The 22,407-nt window shown below is 40.9% G+C and overlaps 1 protein-coding gene across 4 annotated transcripts in view; it reads left to right on the top strand.

The window, feature by feature from the left end:
- Window positions 1-22,407, top strand: part of Tesk2 (testis associated actin remodelling kinase 2) — an 89,840-nt gene that overhangs the window by 6,104 nt on the left and 61,329 nt on the right. For 3 of the 4 annotated variants that reach the window (XM_027402577.2, XM_027402576.2, XM_027402575.2), the window contains exon 2: window positions 17,036-17,337. In XM_027402577.2, the coding sequence (XP_027258378.1) occupies window positions 17,116-17,337 (222 nt within the window). In that variant the 5' untranslated portion in view covers window positions 17,036-17,115. Of the gene's footprint in view, window positions 1-17,035; window positions 17,338-21,613; window positions 21,820-22,407 lie in introns of those variants that run through there. The other variant, XM_027402578.2, reaches the window with a different exon arrangement.

The following is a 22,407-nucleotide window of genomic DNA, read 5'->3' as shown; positions in this document are numbered from 1 at the left end:
AGAAATAAAATCTTGACCAGGTATCTAAAATAGTAGTACAACACAAAAAAAGCAACCAACCATCCAACCTACCGAAAGAAGTAACTATAATTACAGCATTTGAGGGAGGAGGCTACACACACAGCAAACTTGAGGCTAATATAGGCGACATGAAGCCTTGTTTCAAAAAAAAACAAAACTACAAAAAAATTAGCTAATGACATGGCTCAGTGGGTAAATGCTCTTGCCACAGAGTCTCACAACTTGATCTCTGGGACCCATGTGGTGGAAGGAGAGAATCAATTCCCACAGGTTGTCCTCTGGCCTCTGAACACAGATAAATGAAATGTAATAGAAAAACATTATTTTAAAGCAACACCAAGAAGCTTTTGAATGTGCATATGATAACTTGTTCCCTATTATGTACTTTCCTTTAGCTTTTTAATATTCTAAGCAGTGCTGTAATGGAGACCTTGAACATGTCATTTTTACACGTGTCCAAGGGTGTAAGGTTATTTTTGTTTTGTTTTGTGTTTTTCCAGACAGGATTTCTCTGTATTGTTTTGTAGCCTGTCCTGGAATTTACTCTGTAGACCAGGCTGGCTCCAACTCCCAGAGATCGGCCTGGTTCTGCCTGGCGAATGCTGGGATTCAAGGCGTGCACCACCAACACCCAGTGCAGGATAAGTTTTACAAAAGCAGAATTTTCTTCCTCCCTCCCTCCCTCCCTTCCTTCTTTTCTGAGACAGGGTTTCTCTGTATAACAGCCCTGGCTGTCCTGAAACTTGCTTTGTAGACCAGACTGGCCTCGAATTCACAGATCTGCCTGCCTCTGCCTCCCAAGTACTGGGATTAAAGTTGTACGATACCACCTGGCTAAAAGCAGAATTTCTAATTTAAAGTTGATTTACATTTATTTACCACGAATTGTTCACTTCCCTTCCGTAGGTATTTTCTCCATCAACACTGACAGCTTACTCAACTAACATTGCCTGTGTCATAGCTAATGCTTACACAGTGTTTATTTTGTACAGTAAATACTGTTCTAGGTGCTTTATATATGTTACCTCATTTAATCTTAGTGAAATTCCTTTGAGGTGGGTACTGATACTGCTTTTCAGATGAATACATTAAGGAATGGTTGAAGTACTCAAATTCATAGCCACCAATCTACAGAAATTCTAGTAAGCACTCTGACTGGAGCGTCAGTGTTATTAATATTATGCCCTGCTGTTATCAATCTTGGATTTTTGCCAGTGTGATAGATAGAAAGGAGTGATAACTCAGAGTGGTTTTAGTTTTATTTTAATCATGCTGAGACAAAGTGTCTCTCATGTTTGAGTCATCCCCGTTTCCTGTTCTGTAAACTACCCAGTTTAAAGTCTTTAACATAATTTTTCTGTTGACTCAGGGATCTCTTTCTGATTTCTAGGACTCTATAAAAAGTTAAATGTTTGTGATAGGTTTGACGAGAATTTTTCTTTTTTTCTTTTTGGATGCAAGGTGTTGAATCCAGGGCCTCATGTGTACCAAGTGTCTGCTCTACTGTCGGGCCCTCAGGCCTGCTTTGATCTTTGCCTTTCTGATGTCTTTTATTTTATTCCCCTATGGAAATTCTAGATGTTTATGCTGATAAACTTTTCAGTCTTCTTTTATGGCTTTTGGATTTTGAAATATAGGAAGAAAGGCCTTCTGCATTTAGTCCTTGCTTTTTGAAGCTACCCAGTTGGAGCAAGGATACAGAATTGCTGTAAGGTCAAAGTGCTTTGTAAACTGTAAATCATTAGACAGATGAAATATAATGTTATTTATTAATTTATCTTCTGAACAAGCTGTGCAGAGGCTGTCCTGTTTTTCTTTGTATTAAATAGAATAGAATGATATAATTTTATTTGTGTAATACAGAGAATTGGGAGCTGGGCCTGGTGGTGCACACCTTTTTTCCCAGCACTCAGGAGACAGAGGCAGATGGATTTCTGTGAATTTGAGGCCAGCCTGGTGTCATAGTGAGTTTCAGGACAGCCAGGGCTCTGTAGAGAGACCCTGTCTTATTCCCCTCCCCCCCAAGAAAAAGAAAAAGAAAAGAAAATTTGGATGGAATTGATCTTACTGCTTATGTTTTCCTAGGACAGTTTGCATGGACTCTTTTATTTCGAAATGATTTCCACAAAGAATTCACTGTGGTAATCTTGATAAATTTACATATTTTATTTTGTAATACATTATACATTTTTAATTCATGAGATATTTATAGAAATAACACACTGAAGGAAAAAAAAGCAGTACAACTTTTTAGTACTGTATAGTATCATACCAAAAAGAATTTTATGTTAGGAATTAATTTTTTCTTTTCTTCTTTTTTTGTTTTTTTGTTTTTCGAGATAGGGTTTCTCTGTGTAACTTTGAAGCCTATCCTGGCACTTGCTCTGTAGACCAGGCTAGCAACCCACAGAGATCCGTCTGGCTCTGCCTCCTGAGTGCTGGGATTTTTTTTTTTTTTTTAGTTTTTTGAGACAGGCTTTTGAGGCTGTCCTGGAACTATCTCCTGTAGACCAGGTTGGTCTTGAACTCACAGAGAGATCCACCTGCCTCTGCCTCCCAAGTGCTGGAATTAACGGCGTGCACCACCAACCCTGCAGGAGTTCGTTCTTAACTGTCAAGTCTTGGGCTCTGCCTGTTGGAGTAATTTTAGCCATTGGGTCATTAGCAATAATGTGTTCTAGTTCTTTTTCTTTAATTACTTCATAGTGTGCCTTTACTTGGTCTGTCCAGTCACATTCAATTAATTTATTTTTGAGCAACTCTTTAAAAGACATTAAAAAAATTATGTGTGGGGTCTGGAGAGATGGCTCAGCGGTTAAGAGCACTGACTATTCTTCCAGAGGTCCTGAGTTCAATTCCCAGCAACCACATGGTGGCTCACAACCACCTTGAATGGGAGCTGGTGCCCTCTGCTGGCATGCAGGCAGAAGATTATATAGGCTGTATACATAATAAATAAATAAAATCTTAAAAAAAAATATGTGTGGTGGGGACTGGAGAGGTTAAGATCAGGTGGTAGCTGGGCATGGTGATGCACACATTTAATCCTAGCACTTGAGAGGCAGAGGCAGAGGCAGAGGCAGAGGCAGGTGGATCTCTGTGAGTTCAAGGCCAGCCTGGTCTACAAAGAGAGCTCCAGGACAACCAGAGCTGTTACACTGAGAAACCCTGTCTCAACAGGTCCCTCCCCCCGCTGGCCCCAAAAAGGAAAAGAGAGAACCTGAATTCAATACCTAGCTTCAGGCTCACAACCATCTTAACTCCAGTCCCAGGGAATCTGATGCTCTTCTGGCTTTTGTGGCACTGTACACAAACATGATATGCAGACAAAATGCACAGATAAAACACCAGTACACACAAAATAAAAATAAAAAAAATAAAAAATCTTCTGTGTTTGTATGTGTTTATGCCACATGTGATCAGGTGCCCAAGGAAGCCAGAAGGAAGTGTTATATCCCCTGGAGTTGGAATTGTAGTTGACTGTGAACTGCCTGACATGGGTTATGAGTTTTGAACTCCTGGTCCTCTGGAAGAGCAATAAGGCTCATAACATAACTTCTGCACTTTTTCTCTAGTTCTTCTGAAATTATTCATAGTATATTTCCTTTCTGCTGTTTCTATTAACATTTGGTTAGTAGATGCTCTTATCTGTGAAGCTTTTTTTTTTTTGGTTTTTCGAGACAGGGTTTCTCTGTGTAGCTTTGGAGCCTATCCTGGCACTAGCTCTGGAGACCAGGCTGACCTCGAACTCACAGATATCGGCCTGCCTCTCCCTTCCGAGTGCTGGGATTAAAGGCGTGCGCCACCAACGCCCGGCAGTTTTTTTTATTGGTGTTTTGCCTGCATGTTTGTAGTCAGACATTCCTGGGCTGCCAACTAACAAAAAGTGACACTGAGGCTTATTAATTATGAAAGCTCAGCCTATAGCTTAGGCTTGCTCCACTAGTTCTTATAACTTAAATTAGCCCATTTTTATTCATCTATTTGTTGCTATGTGACTCATGGCTTTCCCTCTCCTCCTGCATGTCTGATCCCTCTGCTTCTACTGGCCACTCTGCCTTTCTTCTTAGCGCTCTCTCTGTTCAGAAGTCCCTGCTATGCTCCTGCCTAGCTATTGCTTTTTATTAAACCAATCACAATGACACATCTTCACATAGTGTAAAGGAATATTCCACATTACATGTGTGTCTGTGTAAAGGTGCTGCATCCCCTGGAACTGGAGCTACACACAGTTGTCATTCTGACATGTGGGTACTGGAAACTGAACCTGGGTCCTGTGGAAAACTAGCCAGTGTTCTCAACCTCTGAGCCATCTCTCCTGCCCCTTATCTCTGCATCTTTATTCATCTTGGTAACTAACATCATGTTGGACTGTCTCTTCTAGCAGTAATTCCTACATTGAGATCATTTCCAAACACACTCTTGAGCTGCCTGTTTTTTTTTTTTTCACATATTTAGTTTTGTTGTTTCTGTATTAGAATCTGAGTAGAACTTCTAAATTGTTTTTACTCTCACATTAGCTAAGGTTCATAAATGTTTATGCTATTTTTTTCTGAGTACAGTTCTTGTTGATTCACATGAATTTATAACTTTGGGAAATTCAGAAAAATTGTGATTATTAAAGTAATGCATATTTACTAATGAAGAATTGGAAAACAACAAAAACAAAAGGAAATGAGAACATGAAGCTAGTGCAGTAATCTCAGTACTTGGAGGCTGAGACAGAAGGATCTCAAGTTTGAAGCTAGCCTAGACTACATAGCAAGACTGATTCAAAAGCTGGGAATGAAGAAAGAATTGCCAAGTATAGAGAATTTCATAAGATGTAAGTTTCTCATAATCTACCTGTGTTAGTGTTCTATTGTGGTGAAGACATACCATGACCAAGGCAACTCTTTTATAATTATAAAAGCATTTTTTTTTTTCCTTTTTTGAGATAGGGTTTCTCTGTATAGCCCTGGCTGTCCTGGAACTTGCTCTGTATATCAGGCTGGCCTTGAAATCACAGAGCTCTGCTGAAAGAAAGCATTTAACTGGGGTCTTGCTTACCATTTCAGGAGTTTAGTCCATGGTCATGGCTAGGAGCATGGTGTTATGCTGGCAAATGTTGGAACAATAGCTCAGCGATATACATCCTGATCCAAACTGATCCAAAAGCAGAGAAGGGAGGGAGAGAGAGAGGGAGAGAGAGAGTTATGGGCTCTTGAAACCTCAAAGCTCACCTCCAATGATATACTTCCTCCAATGAGGCCAAACCTACTCAATAAGGCCACACCTCCTTATCCTTTTAATCCTTTCAAATAGTGCTACTCCTTAGTGACTAAGCATTCAAATATATGGACCTGGAGGGGCCATTCTTATTCAAACCACCACACTGCCCGTGATTTACTAAGTTAATAGCTATTTTGAAGAATTATCATTTTGAACATACATATATCCTCTTTTGCTATGCATGTCTATAATGTTAAACTCTCAAGGTCTGGGCATGGTGTCTGACCTATAGGAAGAACTAAAAGTATTTGTTGACTAAGCGAATGAAAGAGTGAATGTATTTTTCACATAGACTTTGAATCTTGGTAAGGTGAGATAGCTCAGTTGGTAAAGTGCTTGCTGTACAAACATGAGGATTTGACCCAAGTTTGATCTCCAAAACTCAGGTAGAAAGCTGGGATATAGCAGGTACCTATAATCCCAATGCTAGAGGAGAGAGGATAATCCCTGGGGCTCACTGGCCAGCCAGTCTAGCCTGATCAGCACGATCCAGTCAGACACTCTGTCTCATAAAAAAAAAAAAAAAAAGTGGGCAGTTCCTGAGGAACAGCACCATAGTTTGACCTCTGTCCTCCACATATACATGCACACACATGCACGTGCTCCAGAACACACCTGCGCTTTCCAACACCCAAAATTTGAATCTCAACAACAAAAAGCCAAACCAAATCCAAAATAAAAAGCAATGAAGTTTGAATCTCAGTATCTAAATCTTACTTTTCCCTCAACTGTACATTTTGACTTGTATCCAATATTAAAATTTATATACCATAATTCATTTGAAGGTGAGCTATTTCAAGTCCAAGCCCTTATGGAGCTCATAGTCCAGTGAAGAAAACTCAGAAAACAGATAAGCAGCAATTAATGTACAGTAAGATAGGATTTGTTCAGGACAATATATATCATATCAAAGCATAGACGAAGGAGATTGAAAGGTCAGAGAACACTTCACATATTAGTTGATTGCTGAAAGAGCCATGTGGAAGAAACCAGTAAGAACACACCAAGGAGAAAGAATGTCACATGCATGGGCACTGAAGTGTGAGCGGTCGTCTACAAATAAGCAGCCTGAGGGTCACAATTCAAGGGTGCAGTCCATCAGTTGAAGTCAAGGTGGCAGGAATTTGAAGCAGCTGGTAACATGTCACTCATAATCAGAAAGCAGAGAAAGAAGGAATTAGCATGCTACTGCTCAGTTCCCCTTCTCCATGGGTATGGTCTGGGACTGAAGCCAGGAGTGGTGCTATTCACAGTATGTGGGTCTGATTAATGCAGTCGGGTTGATCCTTACAGCTGTGCCCAGGTGAGGTGACTCTCAGGTGAGTCTAAATTTTGTCAAGTTGACAATTAACACTAACCATCATAAACTGACTGTGTCTATGTATAGAGAGGAAAGACATGAGATTGGAGCTGGAGAGATGGCTCAGCAGTTAAGAGCATAACTGCTCTTCCAGAGGATCCCAGTTCAGTTCCCAGCATCCACATAGTGTCAAATGACTGTAACTCCAGTTCCAGGGGATCTGACACTCTCTTCTGGCCTCTGTAGCCTCTGCATGAATGTGATGCTCAGACCACATACATGTAGTCAAAACACTGGTTTTTGTGTTTACATAAATAAAAATAAATCAGTTTTTTTTTTCATTTTATTTACTTATTTTTGGTTTTTTGAGACAGGGTTTCTCTGGGTAGTTCTGGACATCCTGGAACTCTCTCTGTAGACCAGGCTGGCCTCAAACTCACAGGGAACCACCTGCCTCTGACTCTTGAGGATTTAAAGGCATGTGCCACCACCTCCTGACCAAAAGAAATTTTAAAGAAAGAAGAAATTGGAGATAGCGGTAGGGGTCAAATGAGTGACATATAAAGCATTTTTAGGTATATGAGTTAGGAGCTTAGAAGACTCAAAAGACATTTGTTAAATACCAATCACTAAGAGTGAAGATGGGGTTCTGGAGAGATGGCTCAGCAGTTAGAGTGCTTATTGGCAGGTTTTAGTTTTTTTGGGGCAGGATTTCTCTGCATAGCCCTGACTATCCTGGAATTCCTGTAGACCAGGCTGGCTTCAAACTCACAGAGATCCAGCTGCCTTTGCCTCCCAAGTGCTAGGATTAAAGGGGTGCGCCACCACTGCTTGGCTAATTTGACAGTCTTACTCCCTTCTTCTTTTTATTATTTGAGACAAAAATCTTACTACCAAGGCACGGCAAAGGGAATTGCTTTGTAGATCAGATTCACCTGCCTCTATCTCCCATTGCTTGGGTTATGGTGCGTGCCACCACACACAGTGGACCCCTCTTACATGGGAGATAATGCATGCTTTGTGGAGCTGTCATGAACATTAAAGGAAACATATAATAATTGATTGGATCTGGAGAGATGGCTTAATAGTACAGGCTGCTCTTCCAGAGGAGCCAGGTTCATTTCCTAGCACACACATGGCAGTTCACAACTGTCTGTAGCTCTAGTTCCAGGGGATCTGACACTTTCACACAGACATACATGCAGGCAAAACAGCAGTGTACATAAAATAAAAATTAAAAAAACAAAAACAATTGGCAAAATGGTGTCTGTAGCTATCTATAGAAGCATTTCGTCTAAGAGTCCTAAAAGTTTCCTTGGTTCTTTGGGAAATGGTTTATAGAATTTCCATTTTGGAAAAATAAAACATATAATATTAAGTATAGGATATTTAGTTCACTGTCTTTTTAAAAATTTTCCCAATCATAATTTTAAAAAAGATGACAATTTCATATTTATTTACTTATTTATTTATTGTGTGTGTTCATGAATACACTTACTTGTTCAGGTGGGGGTTATGGACGGCTTTCTGGAGTCAGTTTTCTCCTACCATGTAGGTCTTGGGGATGGAACTCAGGTCATTTGACTTGGTGACATCTTTGCCCATTGAGCTGTCTCACCAGCCTGATCACAACTTTTAATTGTACCTACTTTCTTTTTTTTTAAAGTTAAAGTTTTAAACAATTTTTAAGTGTATGAATGTTTTGCCTGCATGTATGTATCAATTTCTGAGCTCCAAAGAAGGTGACATGTCCTCTGGAACTGGAGTTACATACTGTAGGCTGTGAGGTGCTGGGAATCATAACTGCTGAGCCATCTCTCTAGTCCCACACTTATTTCACTTTCTATGACAACTCAATCGTCATATAAATAAAATTCACTCTAAAAAAGAAATCTCTCCCTCTCCCCTTTCCTCTCCTCTATTTGCCCTCTTCCCACCTTCTCCATCCTCTTCTACCCTCCTCCCCTTTCTCTCCCCTTCCCTCCCCTTCTCCTCTCTCCTTTCTTCTAAAAATGTCCAAGTTGAAACACAGGTACTAAAAAGTTTGTTTAGCTAGGTGCAGATCTTTAATCCCAGCACTTAGGAGGCAGAGGCAGGAGGATCTCTGAGTTTGAGGCCAGCCAGGTATTTGTAGCAATGCTGTTCTAGACCATCCAGGGCTACATAATGAAACCTATCTTAAAAAACAAGCAAAAAATGTGTTTCCTTGCAAGGCACATAATTTTGACATTTTTGAAAGACCACTAAAGGCCATTTCCTGTTTAAGGACAAAAGCAGTGAAGCTTTTCCAGCTCAGGGTTTCTCAGTTGGGCGCTGCTGGCATTTCAAACAGGACAGTTCTTTGTTGTGCAGGACTGTTCTATGCATTGCGGGACATTTAGTTTCCCGGGCTCCTGCCCACTAAAATACCAGTATTGCCTACCCCACACCCCAACATTGTCATAAAAACCCTTCTTGACAAGGATGCCCAGCCTCCTGCAGGCAGATTTTCACATGCCTCTCTGTTTGCAAAACAGTGAGACTCTACCTGAAGTATTATTGTATGAAGCAGGTCAAGTATTACCAATTTTCTTTTTTCTTTTTTCTTTTTAAAGTCCATGTTTTGTCTGAGTATTTGCTCAGTGACAATTCTTTTCTAGCATGTGTAAGACTCTGGGTTCCATTCCTAGCAGTAAAAATAAAATAAAATCCAAGTTTTTATAAGCTTAACATTACTCATTCTTATCTCTTGAAAAAGGTGTCCATTTAGTGCTTAAAAATTCATGTTTATCTTCTTTCCCTTCTTTCCCTCCCTCCCTCCTTCTCTTCTCCCCTTCCCTTCCCTTCTTCCTTTTCCTTCCCCTCCCTTCCCCACTTCACCCCTCCCCCCCCTTTCTGAGACAGGGTTTCTCTGCAGCATTCTTTTTTCTTAAGGGTTTCTCTGTGGCTTTGGAGGCTGTCCTGGAACTAGCTCTTGTAGACCAGGCTGGTCTCGAACAAACAGAGATCCGCCTCCCTCTGCCTCCTGAGTGTTGGGATTAAAGGCATGCGCCACCAACGCTCAGCATAAATACACACTTTTAAAAAGGTGATAGTCCATAAATAAGACCAACACAAGTAATCCAGAGGCAGAAAACATCTTTTTTTATTTTTGGTTTTTCGAGACAGGCTTTCTCTGTGGCTTTGGAGGCTGTTCTGGAACTAGCTTTCGTAGACCAGGCTGTTCTTGAACTCAAAATGATCTGCCTGCCTCTGCCTCCCAAGTGCTGGGATTAAAGGCACCAATGCCCGGCTGGCAGAAAACATCTTAAAGTCTCATACATTTCAAATGGTATATTTTCTGATTTTAATATTAATCATTTTTCAGATTTAAAAACTCAGAGTGCCATCTGGGCATGGTGGCACATGTCTGGAGGCAGAGGCAGGCAATGAGTTGGAGACCATCTTGGTATACAAAGTGAGTTCCAGGACAACTAGGGCTGTTACGGAAACCCTGTCTTGAAAAGACAAAAACAAAACAAAACAAAACAACAAAAACTCAGTGGGTGGAAGGAAGAGAACTGCAAGTTGTCCTCAGGCCTCTGCATGCTTACTATGGCTCAAGTATCTGTTTCCCCTAATTAATAAATACATACTTTAAAACGAAATGAAACAAGCTCCAATTATGTATTCTTGGCTGCCCTGGAACTCACTGTGTAGACAGGCTGATGTCAACTCACAGAGTTCCACCTGTCTCTGCCTCCTGAGTGTTGGGATTAAAGTTGTACTCCACCAGCGCCTGGCTGTGCCTGACAACTTTAAACATTTCATTTATTATTTTGTGTGCATATATGTGTGTGGTTGTGTATGTATCAAGGCTGCTCTTATGTAGAGGTCAGAGAACAGCTTGCAGGAGTTTATTCTCTCCTACCACGTGAGTCCCAGAGGTCAAACTCAGGTTTTTAGCAGGTGCCTTTACTCTATATCGCCAGCCTTTGTGTGGTAATTTGTGTTTTATCCATATCTTTCCTGCCTTTTATAGCTAATAAAAATTTGTCTGAGAGCCAGGCGGTGGTGGTGCACGACCTTAATTTCAGCACTCGGGAGGCAGAAACAGGCAGATCTCTGAGTTGAAGGTCAGACTGGTCTACAGAGCAAGCTCCAGGACAGCTAGGGTTACACAGAGAAACCCTGTCTTGAAAAAGCAAAAACCAAAACAAAACAAAGCAACAATAAAAAGGGGAAGAGGAGCCAGGCGTTGGTGGTGCAAGCCTTTAATCCCAGCACTCGGGAGGCAGAGAGGCAGGCGAATCTCTGTGAGTTCGAGGCCAGCCTGGTCTCCAGAGGGAGTGCCAGGACTAAAAAGAAGGCTCATTAATAAGAGCACTTACTGTAAGAGCAGAGGACCAACGTTTGACTCCCAGCACGAAGGAAGGTATTGCAGCACACAACTGCCTGTAACTCTAGCTCCAGGGGAATTCATACTGACTCTCACATGCACATACAGACATATGCATATACACCTTCACACATGAACATGTATACTCCCATATACCCCTCACAAACATGTACATACACACATATATAATAATAATAATTAAATGTGGTTATCTAGTGGCTGGCCATGGGAATAGAAGCCATAGCTTGGATGTTTTCCTTTTTTAGAGTTTCTAGAATGTATTAATGAAGTCCTTATTCCCATGAAGGGGACTGTACTTTCTACCATTCTTCTCAGCTGCCTGGTGACTAATATTACTTTAGCATATAAGAGGGTCTCTAAATATGTTTCATATACATTCTTTTCTACTTTGAATTTATGACATATAAGTTAGACTCTCCTAAGTTTCCACAGATTTTGAGGCTTTAGTGTTGGATATAAATATTCCGTGGACCAAAAGCTGTAGTGGAATTACTGCAGAGTAGTTTGAGAATCTGGAGGCTTGGATTGCGTACTGGATTGCTGTTTATTTGCCAGATTGCTTTGTGCTTGCTTGGTATATGCATGCTGAATAACTCTTAAATTAGCAATAGACTTAAGAAAAAGATAAAAATTAAGGTGTTTTATTTTAAAAAGTTTTATGCTAGAGCTTGAGGGTGACTGCCTTTAATCCCAACATTTAGGAGCCAAAGATGGAGGGATCTCTGTAAGTTGGAGGCCAGCCTGGTCTACATAGAGGCACCCTGTCTCAAAAAACAAACAAACAAACAAACAAAAACCAATTTTAGACTGTAAGAAAACACAGTACTCAGAAAAAGTATTTGTCAGGTACCAAAGAAACCTGGGACAAGTCTTGGGACTTGACAGTCTCATAAATAGCAAATTTATTCTATAATTAAGTTTATTCTCTTTGAGACAGGGCCTCATTATATTGAACTTTTAAAAATTTGTGTGTGTGTTCATGTGTTGGGGTATGAGAGAGGGTGTGGGGAGAGAGGAGAGAGAGCAAGCACAGGTGTGCATGGATGTTTGTAGGATAGAAGTTGACAATGTGTGTATGTTCATGCATGTGGAGATAAAAGGACAGTTTGTGGTAGATGATTCTTTCCTTCCTCTCTGTGGGTCCCAAGGAGCCAACTCAGGTTGTTAGATGTGGTGGCATGAATTCTCTTGACAGCTTGTCAGGTTTTTTTTTTTTTTTTTTAGATGTATTTATTTATTATGAATACAACATTCTGCCTCCATATATGCCTTTGCGCCATTAGAGGGCACCAGATCTCATTACAGATGGTTGTGAGCCACCATGTAGTTGCTGGGAATTGAACTCAGGACCTCTGGAAGAACAGCCAGTGCTCTTAACCTCTGAGCCATCTCTCCAGCCCCAAGTTTTTGTTTTTTAATAAAAGAAAATAAAACATAAATTATAATTCTCTTTTGCTTTCATTCCATGTCTCATTTTCCCCCCTATCAAAGCGGCTGCTATTATGAATTCAGTTTCTATATTAGTGATTTTTTTCTTGCTGGGACAGGTACCTCACAAAAAGCAACTTAAGGAAAAATTTATTTTAGCTGACAGTTTGAGGGGATACTGTTCATGACAGTAGGGAAGGCATGGCGGCAAGAGACTAACTGGGAGCTGTCTGTCTACTCACATCTCCTTAAAGAAGCACAAGAAGGAGAACACTGACACTCAATTTGGTTTTCAACTTTGTTCTTCTTTGTTCAGACTCCAGCTCCTGTGTTGCTGTGTGCATATTCTAGCTGTGTTCTCTCTCTTAGTTATTCCTCCCTGGGAAAGCTCTTACAGACATATCCAAAAGTGTGCCTCATTAATGTCCCAGGGATCTCATAATCAAGTTGACAGCCAAAATGAACTATCACAGGTTCATTCTTTATCAACTTAATACCCAAAGATACCACTTGAAAGCACTGGTTCTCAACCTTCCTAATGCTGCGACCCTTTAATACAGTTACTCGTGTTGTGGTGACCCCAACCATAAATTTTTAAAAAATTTTTTTTTTATTAGTTCAAATTTGGAAAAAGCTTGCTTTACTTGTCAGTCGATTCTCCCTCCCCAACCCTCCCCCCCCCATAAAATTATTTTTGTTGCTACTTTATAACTATAACTGTGCTACTGTTAATGAATTGTAATGCAAATATTTTTGGAGATAGAGGTTTGCCAAAAGGGTTGCAGCCTTTGCACAGGTTGAAAACCACTGCTTTAAAATGTAATATTCCACTCATGGCCCCTAATGTCTCAGTGTTCATCTCATAGTGCAAAATGCATTTCAACCATCTTTCACATGTCCCTAAAGTCTTAACAGAGCTAACCCTGTTTACAAGTCCAGAATCTCTTCTGAGCCTCAAGATGCTCACATTTTCTCTGTCTGTGTCTCTGTCTCTGTCTCTGTCTCTGTCTCTGTCTCTCTCTCTCTCTGTCTCTCTCTCTCTCCTCTCTCTCTCTCTCTCTCCTTGACTGGGTCTCATGTAGCCCAGACCTTTAAAGTCACCATGTAGCTAAGGGTTACCTTGAACTGATTCTTTTTCAAGTGCTGGAATTATAGGTGTGTACTACCTACCATGCCTGGTTTCAAGGTTGTCTTTTAACTATGAGGCCTTATAACATCAAGAAAAAAGTTATATACTTTTTTTTTTCAAGACAGGGTTTTTCTGTAGCTTTGGAGCCGGTTCTGGGACTCGATCTGTAGACCAGGCTGGCCTTGAACTCATAGGGATACTTCTGCCTCTGTCTCCCGAGTGCTGAGATTAAAGGTGTGGGTCACTACCACCCGGCAGTTATATGCTTCTAATATACAATGGCACAAAGTAAATGTTCACATTCCAAAAGGAAGGAATAGAACCATAGAAAAGAACTAGCTCAAAGCAGGACTAAAACCTAGCAGCACAAACATCAAATCATGTAGTTTCGTGGCTCCTAGTGACATTATCTGGGCTCCAATGGACTTGAGTAGCCTTAACCCTCCAGTTCTGCCTACAGTATACATAGCCTTCCTCTTGGGTAAGCTGCACTCAATACCTACAGCTCTCCTTGGTAGATGTCTCACATTTCTGGTGTCTGCAGTATCCTTGAATCTCCACTGTAAGTTAGATTTCTCCTTTATACAGTCATGCACAAACCATTCAGTATCCCCATGCATAGAATCCAAACCTGCTACATGTTGCAAGGCTTCAGCAACTCTGCCGTCTTAGTGCCAGCCATCATGACCCCTCTTGTATCTTGGATGCCTGAAAAATCAGCACCATGCTGGCAATGCCAAGTTCTGCCAGCTCAGAATGTAGCCAGGAAGGCTGGGCTTACTGACACCTCTAATCCTAGCATTATGGAGGCAGAAGCAGGGGTACCTCTGTGAGTTTGAGGCCATCCTGGTCTACATAGTGAGTTTCAGGACAGCCAGAGCTACACAGAAAAACCCTGTCTCAAAAAGCCCAAAACAGGGCTGGAGAGATGGCTCAGAGGTTAAGAGCACTGACTGCTCTTCCAGAGGTCCTGAGTTCAATTCCCAGCAACCACATGGTGGCTCACAACCATCCGTTATGAGATTAGGTGTGCAGATATACATGGAAGCAGAATGTTGTATACATAATAAATAAAATCTTAAAAAAAAAAAAGCCCAAAACAGAGAGAAAGAGGGAGAGGAGAGGAGAGAGGAAGAGAAGACAAGAGAAGAAGAAAAGAATATAGGCAGTGGTGGCACATGCCTTTAATCCTAGGGGAGGCAGGGTCAGGCATTCTCTGAGTTTGAGGCCAGCTTGGTCTACCAGTGGAGTTCCAGGACAGCCAGAGCTGTTACATAGAGAAACCCTGTCTTGCATCCCCCCTCCCCCACATCCAAAAAAGAGAAGAAAAGTAGCCAGCTCCTCTAGAGACTATCATTGCATCCATCTTGTGTCCTTTGTGTCTGAACAAGGAAAAACAGCTTTTCAGGCAGCTGGTGCCCTGAAAGCTCTGTCTTCTCAGACATTGTCACATGAAATTTACTGTTACACCTTGGAGCTCTCAGTGGGTGGTGTCTTATTTCCTGTTGTGCTAGTGCAAAGTCTGAAGTGTCTCCATAATGGTGCTAATGGTGCTAGCCTTTGCCTTACAGCTGCTGTGTCTCCACCTGCCCAGCCTCACTTTAATTGGGTTCAGGTTCCTTTCCTTACTAAGCTGTACGTTTCTATCCATAACTTTGAACAGGGTTCACATTTTTTTTTTTTTTTTGCCAAAGTGCACGGTTTTTCATGTCTTTCTGTTCTCTCTCTCTCTCTCTCTTACTCTCTCTCTCTCTCTCTCTCTCTCTCTCTCTCTCACACACACACACACACACACAGTACGTTTGGGTAAATACTGTAAGCAATAACCTTGCCATAGCTCCTGTTTTGTATTGTCTTGAAATTTCCTCCTTCAAACAACTTAGCCCATTATTATTGTTCTTCTTATTTTTTTTTGGGGGGGGGGGCGGTTTCGAGACAGGGTTTCTCTGTGTAGCTTTGGAGCCTATCCTGGCACTCGCTCTGTAGACCAGGCTGGCCTCACCTAGATTCACCTGCCTCTGCCTGTAGAGTGCTGGGATTAAAGGCGTGTGCCATCAATGCCTGGCTGTTAACCTCTTTTAAGACTTGTCCTCCTACAGTACTAGACTCACCTCAGACTTGCTCTTGAAATCCTGAACTATCTGTTCTCTACATCCTAAGTGTTTAGATTGTCAGCATGCATGTAAAACATACCTGGCTCTTTTTTATTTTATTATTACTTTTTGAGCAGATCTCATGTGGCCTATGCCTGCCCAACTTCCTATGTAGCATAAGCCGGCCTTCAATAATACATGGCCCACATTTTTCTTAGCCTCTCTAGAGCTGAAATTGTGCATACATGCCTTTATTCCAGGCTAATTGTGTGTGCTGGCTACTCTTATATCAAATTGATACACAATCCACCTGTTATCTGAAAGGAAGGAACTTTGAGAAAAGCTCTAAGAGTCGGGCGTTGGTGGCACATGCCTTTAGTTGCAGCACTTGGGAGGCAGAGGCAGGCAGATCTCTGAGAGTTTGAGACCAGCCTGGTCTCCAGAGTGAGTTCCAAGACTGCCTCCAAAGCCACAGAGAAACTTTGTCTCGAAAAACCCCCCATCACTCCCCACACCAACAAAAAGAAACAAACAAAAAACTAGCCAGAACAAGCTGGTAGTGGTGCACACCTTTAATCCCAACACTCAAGAGAGAGAGGCAGGCAGATCTCTGTGAGTTCCAGGATAGCCAGAGTTGTTATACAGAGAAACCCTGTTTCAAAAAATAAAAACCAAACCAAACCAAACACCCTCCCCCCCCCCAAAAAAAAACCCAAAAACAACTTAGCCAGGACAACAACCATCTTAACTCCAGTTCCAGGGATCTGAAGTCCTCTTCTGACCATTGTGGGTACTAGGCAAGCACATCATACACATACATACATGCCTGCAAATCACTCATACACATGGAATGAAATAGATAAATCATCTTTTTAAATTTACTCTTATTTATGTGCATTGGTGGCAGGTGTCCTGTCTCAGGAATTACATACATTTTTGTGAGGTACCATGTGGAGGCTGGGAATTGAACCTGGATCCCCTGGAAGTACAGTCAGTGCTCTTAACCACCGAGCCATCTCTCCAGCCCCGAAATAGATAAATCTTGAATTTTATTTATTTATTTATTTACTTATTTTTGGTTTTTACAGATAGGGTTTCTCTGTGTAGTCCTGGCTGTCCTGGAACTCTGTAGGCCAGGCTTCTTCTGCCTCCGAAGTGTTGGGAATAGAGATGTGTGCTACCACAGCCTGGCTTTAAAAAAAATTTTTTTTTAAGGAATATAAACTATGATTTTTATCTACAGCTTCCCTTTGTGTCAGTGTTTTGAGAGAGAAGACATAGGAGTATTATTTAGATCTGGAAATCAGAGGTAGAATGCAAAATGAAATAAATATTTTTGCATTGAGTTTTGTCACTTTTTATGTAGTCATTAATGATTTTAGTAAAATGTGTTTTGTTTTGTTTCTTTCCTGTAGTGTCACACTGGAAAAGAAGTAAAACTGCACAAAAAACTATGAGTGGAGTTCCTTCTTAAAAGAAGTTAATTATTGAGATTATGGATCGGAGCAAGCGGAACTCAATTGCAGGATTTCCCCCACGTGTGGAGCGTTTGGAAGAATTTGAAGGAGGTGGTGGAGGGGATGGGAACACTAGCCAAGTGGGAAGAGTTTCATCATCTTCATATCGTGCAATTATTAGTGCCTTTTCCAGACTGACAAGTTTGGATGACTTCACCCGTGAAAAAATAGGATCTGGGTTCTTCTCTGAAGTGTTTAAGGTGAGTGGTGATGTCTCAGCTTATTTCATAGGGTTTTTCTGATGGTCAGAATCACTGCAGAGTTAATAGTTGTTTATGGTGTTTTGTTTGTTTGTTACTGCTTTTTAAAGATAGGATCTCTCCAAGTAACCCTGCCTGGCCTTGAGGTCACAGAGATCCACCTGCCCCTACTTGTGAGTGTTGGGATTAAAGGTGTGTACCAACCACCACACTTTCACTGGTTCTCCTGCTTCAACCTTCTGAGTGCTGGGATTACATAAACTGTGAACTACCAGATATAATTTAATATTTTGAGAAACCTCATTCATATATGTAAGTTCTACTTGTTTATTATTATTATTATTATTGCAATATTGGCAACGGAATCCAGGGCCTTGTACATGATAGGCCAACATTCTGCCACTGAACTACCTATATTTCCCCCTCCCTGTGGAGTGTATGTGTGTATGTGTATATAAGTTTGCAAGCATGAGTGTTCTGGCTAGCCTCAAACTTACTGTATAGACAGGGCTGGCTATATTTATCTTTAATTTTATGCATATGGCTATTTTGCTTACATGTGTCAGTACACCATGTGCATGCCTGGTGCTCATGGAGGCCAGAAGAGGGCGTTAGATCCCCCTGGGACTGGAGTAATAGACAATTGTGAGCTGTTGTGTGGGTGCTGGGAATCAAATCTGAGTTCTCTGGAAAAACAGCAAGTACTCATTAACTGCTGAGCCATCTCTCTGGGCCCAAAGTTATTTTTAAAAAATTACATTCATATGCACTTTGGTTTGAATATGGTTTGTACCTTCCAAAATGCATAATAAAGTTGAATCAAATCCATTGTAAAGTGTTAGTTCATCTGTGATGTTTAGAGGTGTGGCTTTGGAGGTGGTGAAGATTAGATGAGTCATCATTGTAGGGTCCCCTACTGTTAGTTCTGTAAAAGAAAGACCAGAGGATGCACATATGTTCCTGTGATACCCTGCACTGCTTTAGGACTTTGCTGGAAAGAAAGCCACTTGAGCCTGAAACCAGACCACGAGCCCAAATAAACCTTTCTTCCTCCTCTTCCTTCTCCTCTTTCTGGTCTTCTTTCCCACCCCACCCCCATAATGTGAGTATACATAGACCAGAGGTTGGATATCATTCTTAACAACTCTCCATTTTATTTTTTGTTTGTGTTTTAGACAGGGTCTCACTGTGTATTTGTGGATGGCCTGGAACTCATAGAGACCTGCTCTGCCTTAGCTTCCCATTTTATTTTTTTGGGGGGGTGGGGGTAATTAAATGCATGTGCCACTATGCTGAGCTCCACTTTATATTTTATTCATTTAGTATTATTACTGTTTCTTTTCTTTTTTTTTTTTTCATGACATATTTAGTGTAACCTTGGCTGTTCTGAAATTTGCTCCGTAGATCAGGCTGGCTTGATCAGAAATTTGCATGCTTTTGTCTTCCTGAGTGCTTGGACTAAAGACTCTACTACCACACCCATCTTTTTAGATTTTGGTTTCTTGAGACAAGATCTCTAAATAGCCCTGGCTGTCCTGAGAATGGCTGTGTAGGCCAGGCTGTCCTTGAACTCACAGACATTAGGAGTGGGCTGCCACGTCTGGCTTTTTCACATAAGTGTTGGGCATCAAGCTCAGGTCTTCACACTCGTGGCAAGTACTTAACTAACTGAGCCACTTTCTTTGCCCCCTCTGTTCTTATTAAATCTTGTAGTTTAATTATTTTATATGAAATAGTACTAAATTCACATTTCTTTTCTTTCGAGACAGGGTTTCTCTGTGGCTTTGAAGCCTATCCTGGCACTCGATATATAGACCAGGCTGGTCTCGAACTCACAGCGATCCACCTGCCTCTGCCTCCTGAGTGCTGGGATTAAAGGCGTGCACCACCAACGCCCAGCCCCTAAATTTACATTTCTAGATGGCTATGCAGTTGTACTACTAACATTTGTTAATGTATTTATTACACTATTGGGACTTGGCCTGGACCTCTCATGCTAGGCAAGTATCTTGCCTCTAAACTCAATATGTAGCCTAAGGAGACCTTGAACTTTGGATCCTCTTATCTCAGTCCCCAATAGCTGGGATTACATGTCTACCAACAAGCCTGGTCCAAAATTTATTATATATTTAATATTTTCCCCATTGGTTAGAAATTGTCATCATCTTTCTGTATTAACATTTTCCTATACAGTGTGGTTTGGTCTCTTTCTGGACTTCATCTTGAGTCACCATCCTATCTATTCATATATCAGTGCACACTGTTATAATAATTTAATCATGTGGCTTTGACATTTGGTTAACTTAGTTCTCTTATGTTCTTTTCAAAGAATTTTCGTGGTATTTCTTTCCTTTTGTTTTTAAATTTTATTTTTGGAGGAGTGTTGGGGCTTGAAAACAGGCCTTGTACATGCTAGACAAATATTCTACCATTGAGCTACTTCTCCAGGCTGTTATTTTTTATGTGCATTTTAGAACTAATTTCTAAGAACTGGCTCTTGCCATATTGAGATTGCATTTGTAGATTAACTTAGGCACAGTTAATAGTTTTTTTTTTGGGGGGGGAGGCGTGTTTCAAGGCAGGGTTCCTCTGTGGCTTTGGAGGCTGTCCTGGAACTAGCTCTTTTGTAGTCCAGGCTGGTCTCCAACTCACAAAGGTCTGCCTGCTTCCCGAGTGCCTAAAGGTGTGTGTCACCTCCACCCAGGATGGTTAATAGTTTTTAAATATAATTTTTATTTTTATCTTTTCAAAATTTTGTCTGATAGAATCTTATATAGCCTAGGCTAACCTCAAACTCCCTATGTAGCTGAAGATGACCTTGAACTTCTGATTTTCTTGATTCTACCTTCCAAGTGCTGGACTTACAAGCATGTGCCACCAAACCTGGCTTAATTACTTTTTTTTTTTTTTCTGTGTGTGTATGGTGGGGGGTTGGAAACAGAGTCTCATTTTGTAGACCAGGCTGACCTTGAATCCATAGAGATGTGCCTTCTGAGTACTATTGTGGTAAGAAGCATGTTGTATTACTCCCTTACATAAAAAAAAAAATGTTTATTTATTTATTTATTGGATTTGTGCCTGGGGAAGCCAGAAGATGGTAGATCCTCTATGAGCTTCCTAATGTGGGTGCTGTGAATTAGACTCTGGAAAAGCAAGTACTCCTAGCAATGAGTCATCTCTCCAATCCTGGCCTGACTTTGTTTTAAATGTTGAATTTTCTTTTCCTATAGCTAGCTTACTGAATCAAAGTTTTGCAGTAGATTTTTTTTTTTTTTTAATATATTCCTGCAGACCAGAAGAGGACATCAGATTGTGAGCTACTATGTGGGTGCTGGGAATTGAACTCAGGACCTTTGGAAGAGCAGCCAGTGATCTTAACCTCTGAGCCATCTCTCTAACCCCTTGCAATAGATTTTAAAGTTGACTTGCTTTGTTTTTTCAGCTTGCTAATCATCTGTGCTTTCATGTTTTTCTTAGCAAATTGTATTGATTTAGACTTCCTGAACATGTTTAAAAATAATGGCTTTGGACATCTTTGTCTTATTTCTGACTGTAATGGGAATACTTGTAGTGTTTCAGTTAAACATGCTATAACTGAGAGGCTAAGATAGATATCCTTCATTCAGTTAAGGATCCTTTTCTTGCCTAGCATTGGTGGCACACGCTTTTAATCCCAGCACTCAGGAGGCAGAGGCAGGTAGATCTCTGAGTTTGAGGCCAGCCTGGTCTACAGGTTGAGACAACCTCCAAAGCAATACAGAGAAACCCTGTCACGAAAAACCAAAAAAAAAGAAAGAAAGAAAAAAGAAAATTTTTGATTTATTTTATGTGTATGTTTTGACTGTGCTATATGTATGTGCCCCATGTGTATACCTGCTGTCCGTGGCGATCAGAAGAGGGCATCAGGTTCCCAGAAAATGAAACCCTGACTTTTGTCACTGAGTATGTAGACATATAGGGGAAAAAAAGGATGGATGGATGTTGGAGCTGGGGATGCAGCTCTATGGTAGAGTACTTGTTTAGTATATACAAGGTCTTGGCTTTGATTTCCAGCACTCAGGGAAAAATCAAATGAATACTGAATTTTGCCAACTGCCTTTTCAGAGTCTGAAGTGTGTTAATTAATTTTATGTATTCCAACTTGTTACCTCGGTCATGGAGTATCAGATACTTGGTCAGGTATTACTGCTGATGTGCTAGAGCACATTTGTTTATTTATTATCTGCTCATTCATTCATTCATTCATTCACTCACTCACTCATTCATGTTTTTCCAGACAGGATTTCTCTGTGTAGCTTTGGAGCCTGTCCTGGAGTGCACTGTAGATCATGCTGGCCTGGAACTCACAGAGATCTACCAGCCTCTGCCTCCTCTGAGTGCTGGTGTGTGCCAACACCGCCTGGTTTAGAGTTGCCTTCTTAATGTGGATAGCCTTCATTTGGTCATTGGAAATTCTGAAAAGAACAAGAAAGCTGACCTCTGGTAAGAGGGAACTCCTTCCTGCCTGAGTGATTGAGCTAAGATAGTCATCTTTTCCTGTCTGTGGAATAGAGATGAAAATGCAGCTCTTCCTGGGCTTCGAGCTTATAGTTGTTTGGTGAAAAAACACTATTTCAAGCAAGAAGCACAGAATAGGGGCTCAAATCATGAAAACTCTCATCATTTATCTTTAGCATGCTTCTTAGTTTTGTATGTCCTGTTTTCTTGTATTTGTTTCTTTACTCTTGAAGAGGTAATCATTGGGGGATGGAAACCAAGGACTTCATACTTGGTCTCCAGCCCCTGATTTTTCTTAGTAAGGCTGGCCTCAGTCTTGCCATGTAGCCATGGATGACTTTGAATTCTTGATCTTCTTGCCCCACTTCCCCAGTGTTGGGACTACAGAATTGAGCCACCAGATCTGTCTCTCTTTTTTATAAGCAATCATTTATGAGGCATATATTCATTATTTATGTATACTTGAAAGGAGAATTGTATACAGTGTTTTCTGTTCTCTAGTAACAAGATTATGAAAAGAGAATCTAAAATATTTATGAATCAACATAATTGGGTTACACAAGAAATATAATG

Source organism: Cricetulus griseus, chromosome 2, assembly GCF_003668045.3.
Source record: "Cricetulus griseus strain 17A/GY chromosome 2, alternate assembly CriGri-PICRH-1.0, whole genome shotgun sequence".
Taxonomy (NCBI): domain Eukaryota; kingdom Metazoa; phylum Chordata; class Mammalia; order Rodentia; family Cricetidae; genus Cricetulus; species Cricetulus griseus.
Note: the sequence above shows the minus strand (reverse complement) of the source record. Positions and strands in the feature narration are given on the sequence as shown.